Source organism: Gekko japonicus, unplaced genomic scaffold (assembly GCF_001447785.1).
Source record: "Gekko japonicus isolate JY-2015 unplaced genomic scaffold, Gekko_japonicus_V1.1 scaffold1697, whole genome shotgun sequence".
Classification (NCBI taxonomy): Eukaryota; Metazoa; Chordata; class Lepidosauria; order Squamata; family Gekkonidae; genus Gekko; species Gekko japonicus.
Window position 1 is genome coordinate 130161 of NW_015165293.1, and position 17942 is coordinate 148102.

At 43.5% G+C, this 17942-nt stretch overlaps 1 protein-coding gene across 1 annotated transcript in view; it reads right to left on the reverse strand.

Moving 5' to 3' along the window:
- Positions 1-1018: 1018 nt before the first annotated feature.
- Positions 1019-17942, reverse strand: part of WEE1 (WEE1 G2 checkpoint kinase) — a gene marked incomplete at its 5' end in the record, with an annotated part of 26648 nt that continues 9724 nt past the window's right edge. Inside the window, 10 exons of the mRNA XM_015410364.1 lie at positions 1019-1308; positions 3340-3485; positions 3657-3827; positions 3934-4019; positions 4109-4204; positions 4447-4593; positions 6418-6539; positions 7026-7198; positions 7340-7406; positions 17060-17268. Coding sequence (XP_015265850.1) covers positions 1158-1308; positions 3340-3485; positions 3657-3827; positions 3934-4019; positions 4109-4204; positions 4447-4593; positions 6418-6539; positions 7026-7198; positions 7340-7406; positions 17060-17268 — 1368 coding nt within the window. The remainder of the gene's footprint in view (positions 1309-3339; positions 3486-3656; positions 3828-3933; positions 4020-4108; positions 4205-4446; positions 4594-6417; positions 6540-7025; positions 7199-7339; positions 7407-17059; positions 17269-17942) is intronic.

Sequence of the window (17942 nt, forward strand, 5' to 3'; positions counted from 1 at the left end):
CTGGGAAAAGAACATGTTTCATGGGGAGGTTAACAGCACAGGAATGAATTGGTGGTCTTAAAAAAACTGACAAATGGCAATGTCAAATATCACTTTAATATTCCGATTCAGTACTAATTAAAAACAAAGTGAAACACTTAAGAGGAAACAGTTTAAGCCAAAAAGCTAGTAATAGGATAGCACTTATGTCAGCAATATCACAACAAAATTATGGCCAATTACTTCCACAACTAAAATTGGAATAAATTGTAGTTGGATTTTCTGGCATCTTAAACTGTAGCGTTCAATACAGTACACACTAAGAACAGCTATATACATTCATTTTGAAAAAACAGCAAAACACAAATAGTACAGGGACATTTATATACAAGTACTCAAAAATATTCAAACAGACAGTAAAATATTAACAGGGGAAAGACAACTCTGAGAACGTTATTAGAAAGATTTATAAAAGACATTTACACTAATGTAATTCAAATACAGAATGGTGCATTGACTGTACACAACACACTAGCTTCAGAGAAGGACGCTGCTTTTGCCAATGCAGCTATAATATTGTTCACATAATTGTTTTTTTTTAAAACAAAACAAGTCTACTAACAATGATTGTTTTAATGCTACAGTTTACAGCAAGAACTAAAAATAGCAGCAGTTTCACATGGCACGTTGCCACAGGCTTATTCCCTGTGGTCTAAGCAATGCCTAACAAAGTGCTCCCAGTTGAATACATGAGTAAAATTCACAATAAAAAAGGTTACCTGATACCAGGTATGTTTGGCCTGCTGACCATTAGGATCTTCCTACATTTATTCCCTCCATTCCAACTGAACAGTTTACAAACAAGGCCCTTTTAGACAACTAGAAAAAGGCCTTTTATCCTCTTAAAACTAAAAAGCAGCATACCACTATAGTGGTTAACTCTGAATGGTGTAATATACAGTGTTGCTGAAAGGCTTACAAGTTAACCTCCAGCTTCTTTGGGAAATAGGAAAAGCACATATTTAACTGTATTCGGCAAAATTAAAATATGGGCTTCTTAATAAAAACTATTGACAGTGATTAAAAAGAAAACCAGAAACAGAATCCCCCACTTTTGCCCCTAATTTAGTTGAAAAATATTCCATAGTCTTCCTTAAACAGTTTTATGAAGTGTCAGATCAGTATATGGTAAGGCTAACTGAACGGTTCATTTTCTTTCCAGTAAGACGACTTGTTCTGTTCTGTGCTGTAGATCTAGTTGTCATTCGATCTGTAAACTGTGCTCGCTCTTCAGCTGCAGCCTTTGCCATTTGTGCTTTCTTCAGCTCTCTGGAAAAGTAGAAAAACCCTGATATTTTCCTTTCACTTAATATTGCTAAAGGGAAATATATCCAAACAATTCCAAAGATACTAATGAATTCAAAATATAATTAGCCAAAATTATTGTCAAGCTGTAGAATTACATATTATTTATGGTTCTGCAATGGAACTTTTCAACATATCAAACTCATTTTTGTTAAATGTACTACAGTTGGAAACATCTCTCCTTATATATAATTGAGTAGTGGTCCCACAACGTTCTATGCACTCCAAAATTAGTTGGCTTCGTGATGTGTCAGTCACAAGGTGTCTCTACCCACTGGCTGTGTTGCCTGAGTTCTCTCCCACCTACTGCAGCCTAGGCCACTCTTCTCTGATTGGGCCAGCGTTTCAAGGTCATTTGCATATGGAAGCTGACTGGACTTCACTCCATTCCGCACCTCAAACTCCCTCCCCGCCATGAGACAGTTGGAACTGTCAGTTGCATATGGGACCTGCTGTATTCGAAGGTAAAATATGTCCTCACTCACAATACATCACTTCCCCTTAAAAAGAAACAAACCCAATAACACAATCATGGCAAACCCCAAAAAAGACAGACCACACCACAAGCAGAAATACCACAAGGCAAAAAATGATAGGAAAAGGTGCCAGCAGTCACCCCATTACTGCCACAGACATGTGGCAGTCAGGGCTTCAGAGCACGGTGGGGGCCTGCTGGTGGTGGTGGGGGGGAATGGAAAGCTGATCAATGAGGGGGAAATGTAGGTTGATGCTTGGCTGGGAAGTAGATAGGGTTGCCAACTCCAGATGGGAAAATCCTGGAGATTTGAGAGATGGAGCCTGGAGAGGGTGAGGTTTGAGGAGTGGGGCCATAGACTCTGCCCTCCAAACCAGCCATTCCGTAATGGGGAACCACTGTTGCCAATCTCCAGGTGGGGGCTGGAGATCACTCAGAATTACAACTGCTCTCCAGATGGCATTGATCAGTTCCCCTGGAGAAAATGGCAGACTCTGTGTCCTTATACCCTGCTTAGGTTGCCATGGCAAATTGATTCTGAGTGCCCACGGCCTTGACACTCTCCCAGAGCCTCTTTCTAGCACTCATTGTATTTATTTCCACAATGGGCCTTATTCCTAGTATATAAATAAATGAAAAGCATAAATAAATAAATGAGAGCAAATTAGCTGTGTTAGAGATACGGCAATGCTTTCTCATGTGGTTACACTGGACTCCCTGTAAGCTGGCAAAATGCTTGCAAAATTTATAAGAAATGAGAATCACTGCCTTTAAACTGTCAATCTGTAGGTACCTTGCCAGTTTAGGGGATGTAATCCCCTCTTTCTTTGGCAAAATGCATGCAAATTAACTGTTCTACCAGCATTTTAACTTTTCACAACATGTCTGAAAACCAAGGGGAAAGATGCTTTGCACATCTGATGAAAAACAGCTCAACTGAAGTTGAAATACATACTGAATTTTATCTACCTTCAGTTGTATAAACATGATTTTACATTATTATGATACAGTCAACTAGAGCCTAAGAACTGTGCCCTGGGCACTCATACCACTGAGAGCTAAGAACCTTATTTGTATGTCCTCTGTACACTTTTTGATCTTACACGATGGGGAACCTTCTCATAAACTGACAGGCATGCAAATAATCCCCTCTTGAGGAGGCATAAGCATCTCTCCACCCAGATGTTGCAATGTGTACATGCTACTCCCCCCCCCCCACAGACACACATTACTTAGAGCTGGCCTTCTGTCAAATCTGCATATGCACACCCCTCTTTTAAAGGAACCGCTTTGCCTCTATGACACGGGAATTTATACTAACCAACCTGAAGCTTTATTTCAAATCCGCCATGCTACATTCATTGCCATACAGCTTGTGAATAAGGATAAGCTGCAAAAGGTGATCAGTGGTTTCATCACAAGGGGCAACTTTACACCCAAGCTACATTAATGATTATATTACTTGGCTCTTGACATCACCTCCCAGACATACTGAAATTAACAGTATAGCATTAGCTTACTTCTGCAGCAATGAGTTTTTGAACTTTTCAGCATTCAGTTCTATTCGTAGCTGCTCGGCACTCTTTCTGGCAGTAGATAACAGTGCAGAATGCTTGACCAGAGCAACTGCTGAGGGTCTTTTCTCTGGATCAGGGTTTATCATAGCCTAAAAGAAGTGATGAGATTAAAATAATTTGCGTATTAAATGAAATACCCCCATTTGTGTTTGTATGTTTGTGTGTTATGAAAAATATTTTTTTAAAAAGATTAAAACAATGGCTGACTACACTTTCCAATCCAATCAATCATTTATCATAGTAATAAAGCAGCAGCTTACTTTTAATAAGTCTAAAAACTCTTGAGAAAGGACTTGTGGAATTCTAGGCAGTTTTCCCTGTCGAATTTCATGCCACTGGTCTCCATTGGCTGGTAGTGGTTCAGCACCGGCAGCACACACTACTGTTAGTGCAAGAGCAAATATATCCGCTTTTGGCAAGTGACTATAATTCTGCAGGCAAAAGAAAATTTAGTTTTATGTCCAGAATACCAGCAGTGCACACATCAACGGTCAGATGAGTTAAATATTTAGCCTCAATAAACAAAGCATCAAATACCTCTTGTAAAACTTCATTAGCAAGGAAACGACTATCTCCTTCTTCCACCTGTGGACTGGATATTCTAGTCACATGACCAAGATCACCTACATGAAACAATAAAGTGGAAAGAATTATTTTCTCAGAAGGGGGAAAAAAATGTTGTAGAAGCACACACAATTCCATGATCCCTTACCTATTTTAAATACAACATTGCTAGATGACCATTCATCATCATCACCTTCTTCTGGTATAGTAGCTGGAATTGATGTCCTAGATATGAAAATATTACCTGCCAAGGAATAAACACACTTAGAAATCTAGGTCAAAATGTAATCTAGCTTCATGGCTACTAAAATTTATCTCTCTCAACTTGCGCCTTCATTTAATGAGCAAAAATACAAACAGTTGTACAGGAAAGAAGCAAAGATACAGTCAACAAACAAACATAAGACTGCAAAAAAGGCCAAAGATAAGTACATTTATTACCAAAGAGTAAATACTTCAGAAAATACCAAGCCATTGAATACTTACTGGGCTTTATATCCATGTGTACCAGTGACATTGAATGAATATACTTTAAGCCACGAGCAACTTGTAATAGCAGATCTTTCAGCTCTGTTTCGCTAAAGTAGCGCATATTTCTAGAGTTTTCACTTATGGCATCTGCTAAACTGCCGCCTACAAACCAAAATAAAGTATGTTAAAAGGAAAGCAATTAGCTTGCAAAGCTACCATAATGCATGCTCCATTTACATTCTTATCAGAACTGTTACAAAAGATTTCCACTTTTCAAATAGTTCGTTCAAATTCAAGTTATACATATTAATTCACACAGGATTTAACTACAGGTCCTCTTATATATGTAAAACATTTACGCAACCCTACAGAGAGAGTATGGTTTAATGACTGACAGAAATCAGCACCATAGCCCCTGTTCAGATTTCAGCCACTCTGAATTTAGCAAGCCATGATCTCTCATCCTCCAAACTCTAATATAGCAAAATTGCATTTAATATTGTTCTACCACAGACCTGGATAGCCCAGGCTAGCCTGATCTCGTCAGATCTCGGAAGCTAAGCAGGGTTGGCCCTGGCTAGTATTTGGAAGGGAGACCTCCAAGGAATACCAGGGTTATGACGTGGAGGTAAGCAATGGCAAACCAAGCAGTTTCACGTACATGTTGAACAGCATTTGAAGGGGGGGGGGGACAGAATCCCCCAGTAATTTAAATGCCTTAGGGTTGAACATTTGCTTCCCAGCACTGCTGTCTGGAATCAGTGAACCAGGTATGAGCAGAACTACTACAATGCAATACCCCAGTCCTCATCTAAATCAACCAATCCAAAAGGATACCGTGCACAATGGTACTAAAAGCTGTCCAGGGGAATAATAGGGACGCATTCATTTCTCAGCAAAGGTAACTTATTAGGGCAATAAGGCTATTTCAGCTACAAAATTAAGCCAGGAAGCAAACTAAAATGGCCCCAGATAAATCACCTCATGATTTGCCCAGCCCCCACTTACTCAAGCACCTTGTCTAAAAAGGGGACATGCCATGAGGCAAAAGTGGTCAAGATCATTTGGTTTAGGGAAGGCTTCTTCAGAAGATGTTTCACAGACACTTCCATCAAGGAGGCCAGCACTGCAGCCCTCCTTTAATGAATCATTCACTGCCCCCTACAGCCAGCACAACAATCCCTTTTGGCTAGATGCCATAAGGGCAAGGGTTGAGCACTGAAGTGGTAGGCCAAACTCCTCCAAACAACTTGTTGTGTAATTCACCCTAACTATTATAATTAGAGAGCATTGTAATCTTATTCTGAGATTACCAATCAAAGCAGTTTCAGCATCAAATAATTTGACACATTCTACCAATGCTTCCTCTAAGCTGTGGAGTCATGTGAGCAAAAATTCTACTTTGTGAGCTACTGGCATTAAAGCTGTGAGCAAGTGATTTGGCTGCTGCATAAATTAGCTTGCTCTGGAGCCATCCTTCCTGAGCTAAGACAAAAATGTGTGAGCCGGAGATTAAAAAACTGTGAGCTGGCTCACACTGACTTTGCATTCTACATTGATATGAAAAACTATGAATGCAAGTGTTCTGTTGTATTTTGTGTAGATTTAACACTCTGTCAGACTCCTGCAACAATCAGAATCAACGACTCACTTCTTCAGAATACTGATACCGTATTGGCAGGGCATCTCTACTTCAAGTTGTGTGTTAAGACTAAAGCATAAAGTGTGGGGTGAATAGACATACAGGGTTCAAAGGGGTGACTGAACCAATCAAGGAGTAAGAAGGGGGCCGCCAGAAACTAACGGCCCTGCATTCCCAGAGATGATGTTACAGCCAGGAAGCAAGGTCAGGCACATAAAACATTTAGATGAGGGAGCATCACCCAGACAGCAAGAGAACAAAAACGGAAACATTCCAAGCAGCGCCACCCCGCCCCCATACCAGACCCTATGGCAGCGAGCTGACAAATAGGTATTTTTAATTACCGTTACAATACTCATTCTGTATCAGCATATGGTCATCTTCTGCCCAAGCTGAGAAGTATCTGACTACATGTGAATGCTGTCCCAAGACTGCATGGGCATAGACCTCTCTGAGAGCATTTTGCCTGCAATATTGAAACCATATGTTAATTTAAGATTAAATAAGGTATGAGAAGTTAGCAAACCATGCTGTTATCACCAAAGCTACAGAAAAGCCCTTCCATGAGGGTGGGGGCTCCCACCAAATTCCCCCACTACTCCTCTAACTCTTGGATAAATTCATATGGAGGAGGGACTTAGTGGCCTGCAATGGGAAAGTTCTATTCTGCTCCTACTACATTGGATTAAATCCATACTTTTCTTTAAATAGATGAGACACACCTGCCCAACATGTTCCATGGTACAACTACCTAGAGTGGAAACTGCAGACAGTCTTCTAATCAAAGCATGTAGAATTATAACAGTAGCATTGCAGACCCAACTACATCTGTTTGTTTTGGATGTAACCCGCAGGGCAAAGATTTTGGTATGACAGCTACATACATACATACATAAGAGAAGTAAAATACAAGAACACAGGCAATGACCATTTAACCTTGACTAATACTTACTCATCAATTGAGCCAGCTAAGGGCTTCTTAGATCGTTTTATGGCATAAATGCAGCCATCAAGCCTCTTCACACATTTGAATACTGAACCAAATTCTCCAGACCCAATCTTCTCCAATTCATGAAATTCTGTTGCATATCGTGATTTCATATTACTTTCTGTTATGCTGATTCGCTAAAACAACACAGACAAAAATAAAATAAAATCTCCATATACGTACACACACACACACACATACATATATATATAAACAATCACAATAAAATTTAAGCAAGCTTAGAATTAAACCATTGGCTGTAAATAGGGATTTCTTACTTTGGCAGGTCTGACAGTTTCATCCTCAAGCTCTCCATCACTTGCTTCCATGTCCTCACCACAGGAGCTGGAAAGTCAACATACATTATTTAAAAAATAAGTAGGAATCCTAGGAAACCTTAACCTTGGCAAAGTAAGATGCAAGTTTCCACTTTTCCAAAAATGTACCCAATGTACTCAAATCTGTGTGAAAACCAAATGTTGCGGCAGTGGTTACCTGCCCTGAGTCTTTATGTTCTCACATGCCTGTTGCATGTTGGCCTACATGTGAAGTTAACACAGATTGGGTATATTCCCTTGACATGATTTATTGATTAAACTTCTACCCCACCCTCCCAGCTGAGGCCGGCTTCCATAAAACATAGAATTTACAGCACATATAAAACAGATTAAACAGCAACAATTAAAACAATTAAACAATTCTAAAACTATTTAAACCATAAGACATAATAAAGTGTTAGTATCAGTAATTTCACAGCAGTTGTTGTTACTCAATGCCCTCTCCTCGCCGGCTCCTTGATCTTCTCAGATCGTCTTAGGCGGCTAGCTCAGGCTGTAGTTAAAAAGCAGCATCTTGCCCAAATAGGGAACACAGCCGACAGGTCTAACAGCAACAGCACTGCCGATTCACCCCAATCCAGATGCCTCCGGAGGTCATCCATGAGGGCGACCAGTGCTGTCTCCATTCCATGGCCCAGGCGAAAGCCGGACTGGAAGGGGTCTAAGACGGAACCGTCATCCAAGAAGCCTTGTAACTGAGCAGCCACTGCCCTCTCTATTATCTTGCCCAAATAGGGAACCTGTTTAGTTTCATACTCAAAGTCCTCCAGGGTGATTGCCAAGCACATTAGCGTCTGATTTTTCTTCTGCATGTTTCAGCCACACTAGAGGTGAATGATCTATCTGTAGCAGGAAAGGCCACCCACACAGGTAAGGCTGCAGCAGCTCTGCAGCACAGACAATAGTAAGACACTCCTTCTCTATAAGTGTAGTTCTGCTCTCGCGGCAGTACGGTAGCTTCCTACTCAAAAACGCAACAGGACGCAGTCCTCACCCCCCCCCCCCCCCAAAACAAAAAAAGAACCCGAAAGAAAACATAGCCCAGGCCTCTTTTCAAAGTATCTGTCCTGAGAGTGAATGGCTTCTGCAAGTCGGGGGACTGTAAGGCAGGTTTTGCCACAAATTTGGCTTTAGGAGTTTCAAACACCTGATGACTTGGGTCAGCCCAGTCTACCTTGCATGGTTGGCATTTTTAGTTAAAGAAGCAGCAATCTCACTGTACTGCTTCACAGAACATCTGTAATGTCCTCCCATCCCAAGAAAATATTTTAACTGCTTCTTGGTGGTTGGCAGTGGCCATTTTTCAATCGCTTCTATTTTGGATACCAGGGACTGTATGTGACCCAAATGTGCAACTTCTGGCTGGCAAAACTGACACTTGCAAACTTTCAGGTGAGACCACCTTTTGCTAGTGCTGCAATACATTCTGTACATGCTCCAGGTGCTCCTCCCAAGAACCAGAAAACACAGCAATATCATCCTAGTAATGCCACAGCAGCCTTCTTAATAAGCAGTTTATTAGGGTTATGCTATTAGAGCATTTTTCAAACCAAAGGGCAACAGCCCCAGGTGAGTAGGACAAGCTTATTTGGCCTGTGCTTCAAGTACCAACCCAATTTGCCAATACCCTTTTGATAAAATCCAAAGTACTTATTTTGCCTCTTCACAGCGTCTAAAAGGCCATACATCCAAGGCATAGGGCATTTATCTGCCTGACTAATAATCTTCAACTTTCTGTAATCTACAAAAAACCACATGTGTCATCAGGCTTCTTGACTAGGACAATTGGAGAACCCCAGCTCTCAGATAGGGTAGTTACCCCCAATTACAGCATCTCTTTGATCTTTCTCTGTACACTCAGCCTGCTTTCCTATGGCTCTGTAAGATACAGAAGTAATTGGAGGGGGGAGGGGACTCTGTTATCAAAAAAGCACGCTCAGCTAGTGTGGTCTTTCTGGAATTGTGAAAGAAAATTGGGGCAGATGTGACCACTCCTTGCATCTTAGTCCTCTGAACAGTAGTCAGACCAGAGGATAAGTGTTGGATCCCCTCCCCTCTGCTCTCATTACACAGATCAAGGCCAGCCCCCTTCATTCTTTTCCAAAATCTCGCAGCTTTCTTCCTGAGCAACCCAGTGTCTCCTGACTCCCATTACTGTTCTGCTTCTGTTTTAACACAGCCCTCTCCCTTGTTCTCCTCCAGGGAACACAGGGATCGTGGCTAGTCCTCTTTCAAGGACAGCTCCTGGACAGAAAGGGGGAGTAGGAGTGTGCGTGCACTCAGCGGCTAGCTGGCCATGTCTAATGACACCTAGGGGATACCTTTCCCCTGCCTAATGATTACCCATAGATGAAACATGAAGGATGTCTTTGATGGACAGCAACTCCTCAAAAGCCCGTCCACCCCCTACACAAAACCCTTGCCGTAGTCAACTTACAGACGGAGATCACAAAAGGTTCCATGAAAGGATCTGCTCTGGGCCATCTCTTCAGCAACTTCTGTGCTCAAATTGCAAAATGGCCCCAAGCTTCCCCAGCCTCTGCATCTGACACACAGTTTGCCTGCCCATTCTTGGTGACAGCCCCAAACATATACATGCTCTGATTCTGAACTTTTCAAAGTCATTCAATTGTTTAGCTCCACTTCCCCAAACAAAACCAACAGCCCCCCTCCAACCTAAAAATGTACAAGGTGCAGAAACTCTGCTCTGGGCAGGTTCTGCTCCTCACAAGTATTTTCAAAGTTCACCAGAAACCGTTCCAAATAATTGCCCTCAACATATCTGGGTAGTCTCTTGAAATCCACTCTTCCAAGTTCATTTTTTTTTGGGGGGGGGAGGAACCATCTGCACACATTCCCCCCTCCCTGCCGGGCTTGTTCAAGCCTCACTCTACATCTCCTACTCACATGCACGCTGCCTCTCAGTTTCCTCAAGGTCCAACTTCCTCATTTCGATTTACATTGCTCGCATTTTCTTCTCCTGGGCCATGCCGGCCTGATAGTCAGGATCAGCACTCACTTCGGAGCTTTCAGGATGGCTCACCCTGGGCTGATGGGGGATACAGCCTCTGCCTCCCTCTGGCCATCCAGCTCTGCTACCGCTGAAGTTGTTGCTCTGATCTCCTGCCAGCTCTGACTCCCCAACTGCACACACATGCTGTCTGCGACCCGTGACTCTCCCCACCCTCTGAGGAAAAGCAGCTAGGCTTCCCCCCCCCCCCCCCCCCCCGGGCCTTTCTGTGCATGTCCCACACAGTTTGCTTTCGCTCATGTGTTCCTGGTCACTACCATAACCCTATCCAAAATGTCCCCAGAAATCAAAATTTTCTGTCCAACAGGACCATGGTTTTCCCAACAGTTTGCTGGGGAACAGTTTGTCTCATCCAAACTCCAGACTGTGTCAAATCCTTAAATCTGTGTGCACTCACATACATGTTGCATGTTTGCCTGAATGTAAAAGCATGTCCCCTCTTCTTGTGCCACTACCCCAAGTTAGAAAACCCAGCCTATCACATAACCAGTGCCTTTGGGGACTCTGGTAAGGCTGTCTTTGGGCAAGTATAAAGGGGCAGAACATTCCAATCACTTTAGCCCTTCCTCCATGTTCTTAGTGTATATGAGCAGTCTAGGTGTGTGGGTAGGAACCGAATCACAGGCTGCTTTCTTAAGAAGGAAAGACGCTTTATTACTACAGATTAAGGTAAAGCACATACATGGGAAATAGCTGTGATGTCTACTTAGTACAGATCTAAGGAAAAGTATGTTAAAAACACATTAAATCTAGTTAAGTTACACTACAAGAAAGTTATCTTTGCCCTGACCTGGATAGCCCAGGCAAGCCCGATCTCATCAGTTCTCGGAAGCTAAGCAGGGTTGACTTTGACAAGTACTTGAGCCTGCTTGTCAGGCAAGGCGGGATAGAAATCGAAATTAATAATAAATAAATAAATATTTGGATGGGAGACCTCCTTGAAATACCAGAAATGGAGGCAGGCTTTATTTAGCCACCTCTCTGAATATCCTCCAGGCCCCCAGTAGGGGTCAGTCACCAGAGGTCGCCATGACTTCCAGGTGCACACACACATGCTCATATCAAAAAAATACCAACCCCCCCCCCAACCAAACAAAAAAAGACAGATCTTTGGTGGAACAAACACAATCCCAGCCCCCCTCCTGTTCCCTGGACAGAAGACACTTGACGCACACTAGCTACAGCTAAGTGCAACACTGTTTTCTTCTTCAGTCTTCTATGCAGACCCACATTTGAGACATCATAAGCCACTTGCCAGAGGAGGTGGGGTGAACTGCTAGACCGGATGGTGGATACACAAACTGTGAATATAACACAGCTTTCCCCACTGCTGATTCTTGATAAGAGTCTATGTCCACAGAGCATGGTGCTGAATGAAGGTGTTAGCTGAGGTCCATCTTGCCACTTTGCAAACCATGCCATCAAGGTGAACACCACAAAGAAAGGCAGCTGACGACACGAAGGCCCTGATGGAATGATGGGACAGGTGACCCCAGCATGTGGGTAACAAAGAATAGTTTAATATAATAAAGCCCCTTTGAAGTCCAGTGTGTGAAGTGCTTTTTCACTAGGTGAGGAGGGATTTGGATAAAAGACAGGCAACTAAATCACTTCTACTTTATGAGCTACTGGCATTAAAGTTGTGAGCAAACGATTTGGCTACTGCATAAATCAGTTTGCTCTGGAGCCATTCTCCTTGAGCTAAGACATAAATGTGTGAGCTGGAGGCTAAAAAACTGTGAGGTAGCTCACACTAACTCTGCTTAGAGGGAACACTGGTGGCATCACCCTAGCTAGCACCAGGGAGAGGCTCCACTAAGGAACCAGATCACCTGCCCGGATGAGCCCATCCCATTCGCTTGGAGGCCCACACAGTTCTCTCCTTTAGACGGACGTCTTCCTACTACAGACTGCAAAGGCCAGGAAGCGGCGGCAGGTCCTCCAGGGCCCAGAGAGTCCGGGAACCTTGGTAGGAAGTCAAGGGGTTGGGCCCCAAGAGGCTCCACTGTAGCTACAGGCCTGATTTATCCTGTTCGTAAAGGAAGTGAGAGCAAGGCGGATCATTCTAAGTTCCAAGACATTGATGTGTATGGCAGATTCATGGGGGTGGGAGACCATGTACCTTGAATGGATACCTTCCCAGGATGTGCTCTTCAACCCCTAAGGGAGGCATCAGTAGACAGGGCAACTGTTGGTCATTGGAACCCAAAAGGAGGGCCCTGCATCAGACTGGTCTCCTCAGCCCACCGAAGTAAAGACTTTATAATACACCTAGGGACAATTTGGCATTTTGGGAATGAACCTGGGGGTTGATATGCTCGCAAGAACCAATTTTGGAGGGGTGACAACCTTAACCTGGCAAAAGATACAGCCACAGTTGTAGAGGCCATTAAGCCCAGAATTTTTTGTATCATAAATATGGATTGGAACCACTGTCGTTGGAATTTATGTATCATGGTTTGTGCTAGCACATATCTTTTAAAACTGCAGAGCTTCATTTTTTTGCATGTTGCAGAATTCTGTAAACAGTCAATCAGCAATTTTCATACTATTAAAGTCAGGGGTCATTTCATAGAAAAAGAGCTAGGGGAACTCATTAGCATAACTCATTAGCATATGCCACACCCCCTAACATCACCAGAAGTGTGTCATAAGGCCACACCCCCTGACATCACCGGAAATGTGTCATAAGGCCACACATCCCGCCCCCAACGGTCCCGGCCGCCACCGCCGGCCTTGCAGCTCCACTGCCGAGCCCCATGAGGGGCCCGGCGGTGGACCTGCAAGGCTGGCGGGAGTGCAAGGAAGCCCCGCGAAGGCCTTCCCTGGCCCCAGGCAGGCAGGGGTGGGGAGAGGCAGGGAGGAAGCAACTTACCCTCCCTCTTCTCCTGCCTCCTCCTGGCTGAATGAGGGCCGGAAGCGGGGCAGCCGGAAGCGGGGCAGCCGGAAGCAGGGGGCGGGGCTTCGTCATGTGCCTCGCCCCCGTACCTCACCCGGGGGAACTGCGTTCCCCCACGATCCCCCCCGAAATGACCTCTGATTAAAGTGCATCTATTTCTGAAGTCGGGCCATCAGCATTACTGAGTAGAAATAAATAATACTCTACTCACTGAGGCTTTATTTCTACTCTCCAATTCTGATGGCCGGACTTCAGAAACAGATGCACTGAAACCCCTTTCCCATGTTTTCTGCCCTCTTGGTGCATTTTATTGCCCTTCTCTTGTGGAAATCAACAGTAGCCAGTCTAAGGGATTCTTCAAGGTGCCTCAAGGCATTTGTGGTTAGACATTAAAGCACTGGAATAGGATCTGGGAGACCATGGCACAGATCCCCATTCTGTCACTGGTGACCCTTGGCCAGTTCACACAAACTCAGCCTAGCCTTCCTCATAGGGTTGTTTCGATGTTAAAGTGGAGGAGAGAACAACACAAGTCACTTCTGTTCCCCAGCGGGCAGAAAGGCATAAATAAATATTTTTCCTCCACCCAGCTGAAGGCATTTCACAATAATAAGGAAGATGAGGATTCAGTCAATACAGCCAAGCTGCCTCAAGGGAGCAGAATTCACCTGGATACATTATACCAGTTGACAGTATACTTATCTCAGCAAAGTAAGATATGCACATACTTTTGTCAATTACAGAGACGAAAGGACTGAGACCCCTTGATAAATGTGGGGGAAGGGACAAGAAAATAAATGTGAAACAGAACATAGATCTGATCTACAATGGAACCTGGAACTATACTAACTGCAAAAACTCCCTGTTGTATAAGCATAACACCCTACCAGCTGGGGGCAAAACTGAAGTACTTATTTGTGATCTGCTGTGACATTCCACATTTCTCTGATGCCTCTCACAACCAGCAGGTTTTCTTGACTTGTGATAACACAATGATATATATAACTATTTCACTGTGTCATCAGAAGCTTAGGAAAACTGTCACTGGTACTACATGAAGAAAGAACTAAATATCCATCCATCTCCAGCAGCCATGTGTTTTATTATTCTGATTCCCTGATTTATCTAAAAGGCTGTCAAGAAAAAGGAGGGTGTGTCCTGTTTACAAAATTTGTATACTGCCTTTCTACCCTTACAAGGGCCACCAAGGTGTCTAACAATTTAAAACATATGATAAAATCACATTCTAAAATCATGAAAATCCACCACCCCCAAAACACACATCATTAAAGAACTAAAAACAGAGTTAAAATACATAAAACAGCAAATTAAAACGCTGGTTAGGCCATGAGCTGGAGATCCCAGGCAAATCAGATCACAGAAGCTAAGCACGGCCAACCCTGGCAAGTATTTGGATGGGAAATCTTCAAAGAATACAAGGTTCAGGAGGCAGGCCATCAAGCCACTACTCCGAATGTCCTCCATACCCCAGTAAGAGTCACCAGAGGTCACCAGGACTTCCAGGCACAGGCACACAAATGCAAAAAAACCCCAAAAAAACTGGTTAGGAAGTGTATAGAAATATTGATTTCTAAAAGTCCATGCCTGCTCCTGTGATTACATTCTGATAACATGCTGTGTCTTATTTCCTCTCGTACCTCACCATTTGGCCAGAGAAACTTTATAACCATGCCATACAACCACACATTCTTTCACACCTCTAAGGGAAGAGGCAGACCTGATGGCTTCTGGCTCTGCCTCACATGCAAAAAGTCACGTCAGCAATGGAGAAGCTGGAGTTTGGGGTCATGTGACTGCAGGCGTGGTCTCCAACCCTCTAGCCTATCCACACACGTAGCCATGACAACCAAAAATTGGGCACATCCCCTGTCTGCTCCTGGTTGGCTGATGGCCACAGCTGATCATTATTGGAATTGGGTTTAATTGTCTGATCCCAACAAGGGAGAGTTTTGTTCTGCTCCTGTTCTCTCTACTTGTTTTATTCTACCTGGAAAATGCTGTCTCTCTGGGAGACAAAGAACTGTTTTGTGAGCTGAGCACATGGTTGGCAAAGATGGGATTTCTCCTACTCAAAATCCCTTGGTGCTACTCTGGACTGTTTGGATTTTCCTGAACTTGGTAAATATGCATCTTGTACTGTGTACTTAAGGCAAACAGCCCTAGCCTTTCTTGTTTTGAAATCTTTCATAGTTTACTTGCAATGCTCTGGACTGAATAAAAATTATTCTTATTTCTAACTTGTCTTTGATGTTGTAACTGGGATTCCAAGTCTATTTCCTGTGCCTAACTGACCACAAGCTACCATAGAGCATTCAGTGTGCATCTCTGGGAATGAGGTGCTAATGTGTTAAGCCCTAGATGCCAACTGACATTTTGAACCTCTAATCTCAGGTTGGGGGGGGGGGCATTATTGTAGAGGTTCTGGTGGCATATTGTTCTGAATCCAGAGAGGGTAGCCTACCTCTGTGGGTTGTTGTTTAATGTACTGCACAAGTGCAGGATTCTCTCTCATCCCTGGACAGGCGTGGGTGGGCTATCCTGTACAGGAAGGAAGGATCATTGAGGAAATGCCAAACAAAACAAAAAAGTCAGCGACAGAAGGGGGCAGACGAATCTTTCTGGGAAGAGAGTTCCAAGAGTTTTGGTGCCATGATCAAGAAAACCCTCTCTTCAGTTGTCACCCCCCTAATCTCAGAAGGCAGGGGCACCCAAAACAAGGCCTCTGAAGATGACCATAACTGTCAGGCAGGTTCATAAGGCATTAGGTAGTCCTTCAGGTATGTTAGTCCCAAACCATATAAGGCTTTAAAGCTCAGGACCAGTATCTTGAATTGTGCCTGGAAACAAACTGGAAGCCATCATAGATGAGCCAAGACTAGAGTGATAGAAAGCCATTTGGATCCACTTTGCTGTGGGGACAGGTCATCTTAATAGATCCCCACCCCTGCAGATTCTGGGTATCCCTGTAAGTCTAAACCCAAGCAGGTAGAGAACTATCCATGACAAAGGAATTGTCATCAGTTTCCTTCTTCCCCAAAAAAATGCCAGATAGAGAGTATGACCTACGCAATGTGTAGGACCAATTACTACCTGCAACAGGTCCATGGTTATCATGGAAGCCATGAAATCCAGAGCCACAGCATGAATTCTGAAGTAGCCCAGAACAACCCAAGACCAGCTCTCTCAGCACAGGTAGGGAGACTTTCAGGCAACATACTGACAGAGTCCTAATCCTCTCTCTCAATCTCAACATTAGAGAGATTAGTTGCCTCAAAACCAGTAGTATCCAGGACTGGACATCATGCTAGGGGGACAGAATCATTTCAGGCTACAACAGCATCACCTCCGCGCCTGCCAGGCCTATGCTGATGTATCACCAAGTATCCCTGGGTGAGGTTAACTCCTCATCTCTCCACATCCAAGTCGTAAATTCATACAGTTATTGTTCTTTCTTTTGAATAAATATAGTAGTTTGTCCTTGACGTTGAATAGAACCTGTAAAACCTATTTCACCATTTTAAACGACTACACATTTCAGGGTGTGGTTGTAAAAAAAACCTCTCAGGACATTAAAGTACCTGCCCCACTTACATCGCCTTGAAGATACTAGTAAAATACAGTTTCCTCGAATTCTAAGATCGCAAAATTTATTTATATTAAGCTTATTCAATCCAAAATGGTTAAGCAAAGGGCCAGCTTTGATACTCACTCATTCCAATGTGTTCTTTTTCTCCTGCGACACTGTCCGATTGAAGACTGGAGGAAAAGGGAGTCTGGAGTGAAGGGATTAATGTTCACATGAGGCGCCTGTCGCATGTCCACCTCCTGTTTCTCTAGCCTTCCCACATTCATAAAGAGAGAGCCACCACGGAGTTTAGCTGAACTTGAGCCCATTCCTTGAGCTCTACAAAGTAGACTCTGAAAAAACAGACACTATTAGCGTGACAAGCAGGTTGTTATATCAACTGCCAAATTAATGACTATTTCAACCTAACACATTATTAAATGTTCAAATCACACATCTGTACTCAGAATTATTTTATGAGGCGGATTCTCGCCTGGCCAAGGGGTGCACCAGTGGCATTAATGAGGGCTGAACTGGGAATTACCTAGTTGAATGCCAGAGTCAATGTCAGAATTCTATCTTATTGGAGAAAATGCTTAGAACGACCCCAGGATTCCCTGGGGGGTTTAAGTTTTAGTGTGCACTAGGGATGTGCATTTCGGGATCCCGAGCCGAAAAAAAAAAGCCGAAAATAACGATTTTCGGCTTTTTTCGGCTTTTGGGATCCCGAATTAGCAATTTATGAGCTTGTCCGAATCCCGAAAAAAAATCCCGAAAAATTCGGGTCCATTATAACCAATGGGGCCATTGAAGTCAATGGCAAAAATCCTCTTGAAACTTTGTGGGGGGCTGGGGGGGAGGGGGTTTGGGGTAGAGGCTCCAAACTTGGAGCGTGCTTACTGGAACCTCTCCCCAACATAACGAATCCCGAAAAAAAATCCCGAAAAATTCGGGTCCATTATAACCAATGGGGCCATTGAAGTCAATGGCAAAAATCCTCTTGAAACTTTGTGGGGGGCTGGGGGGG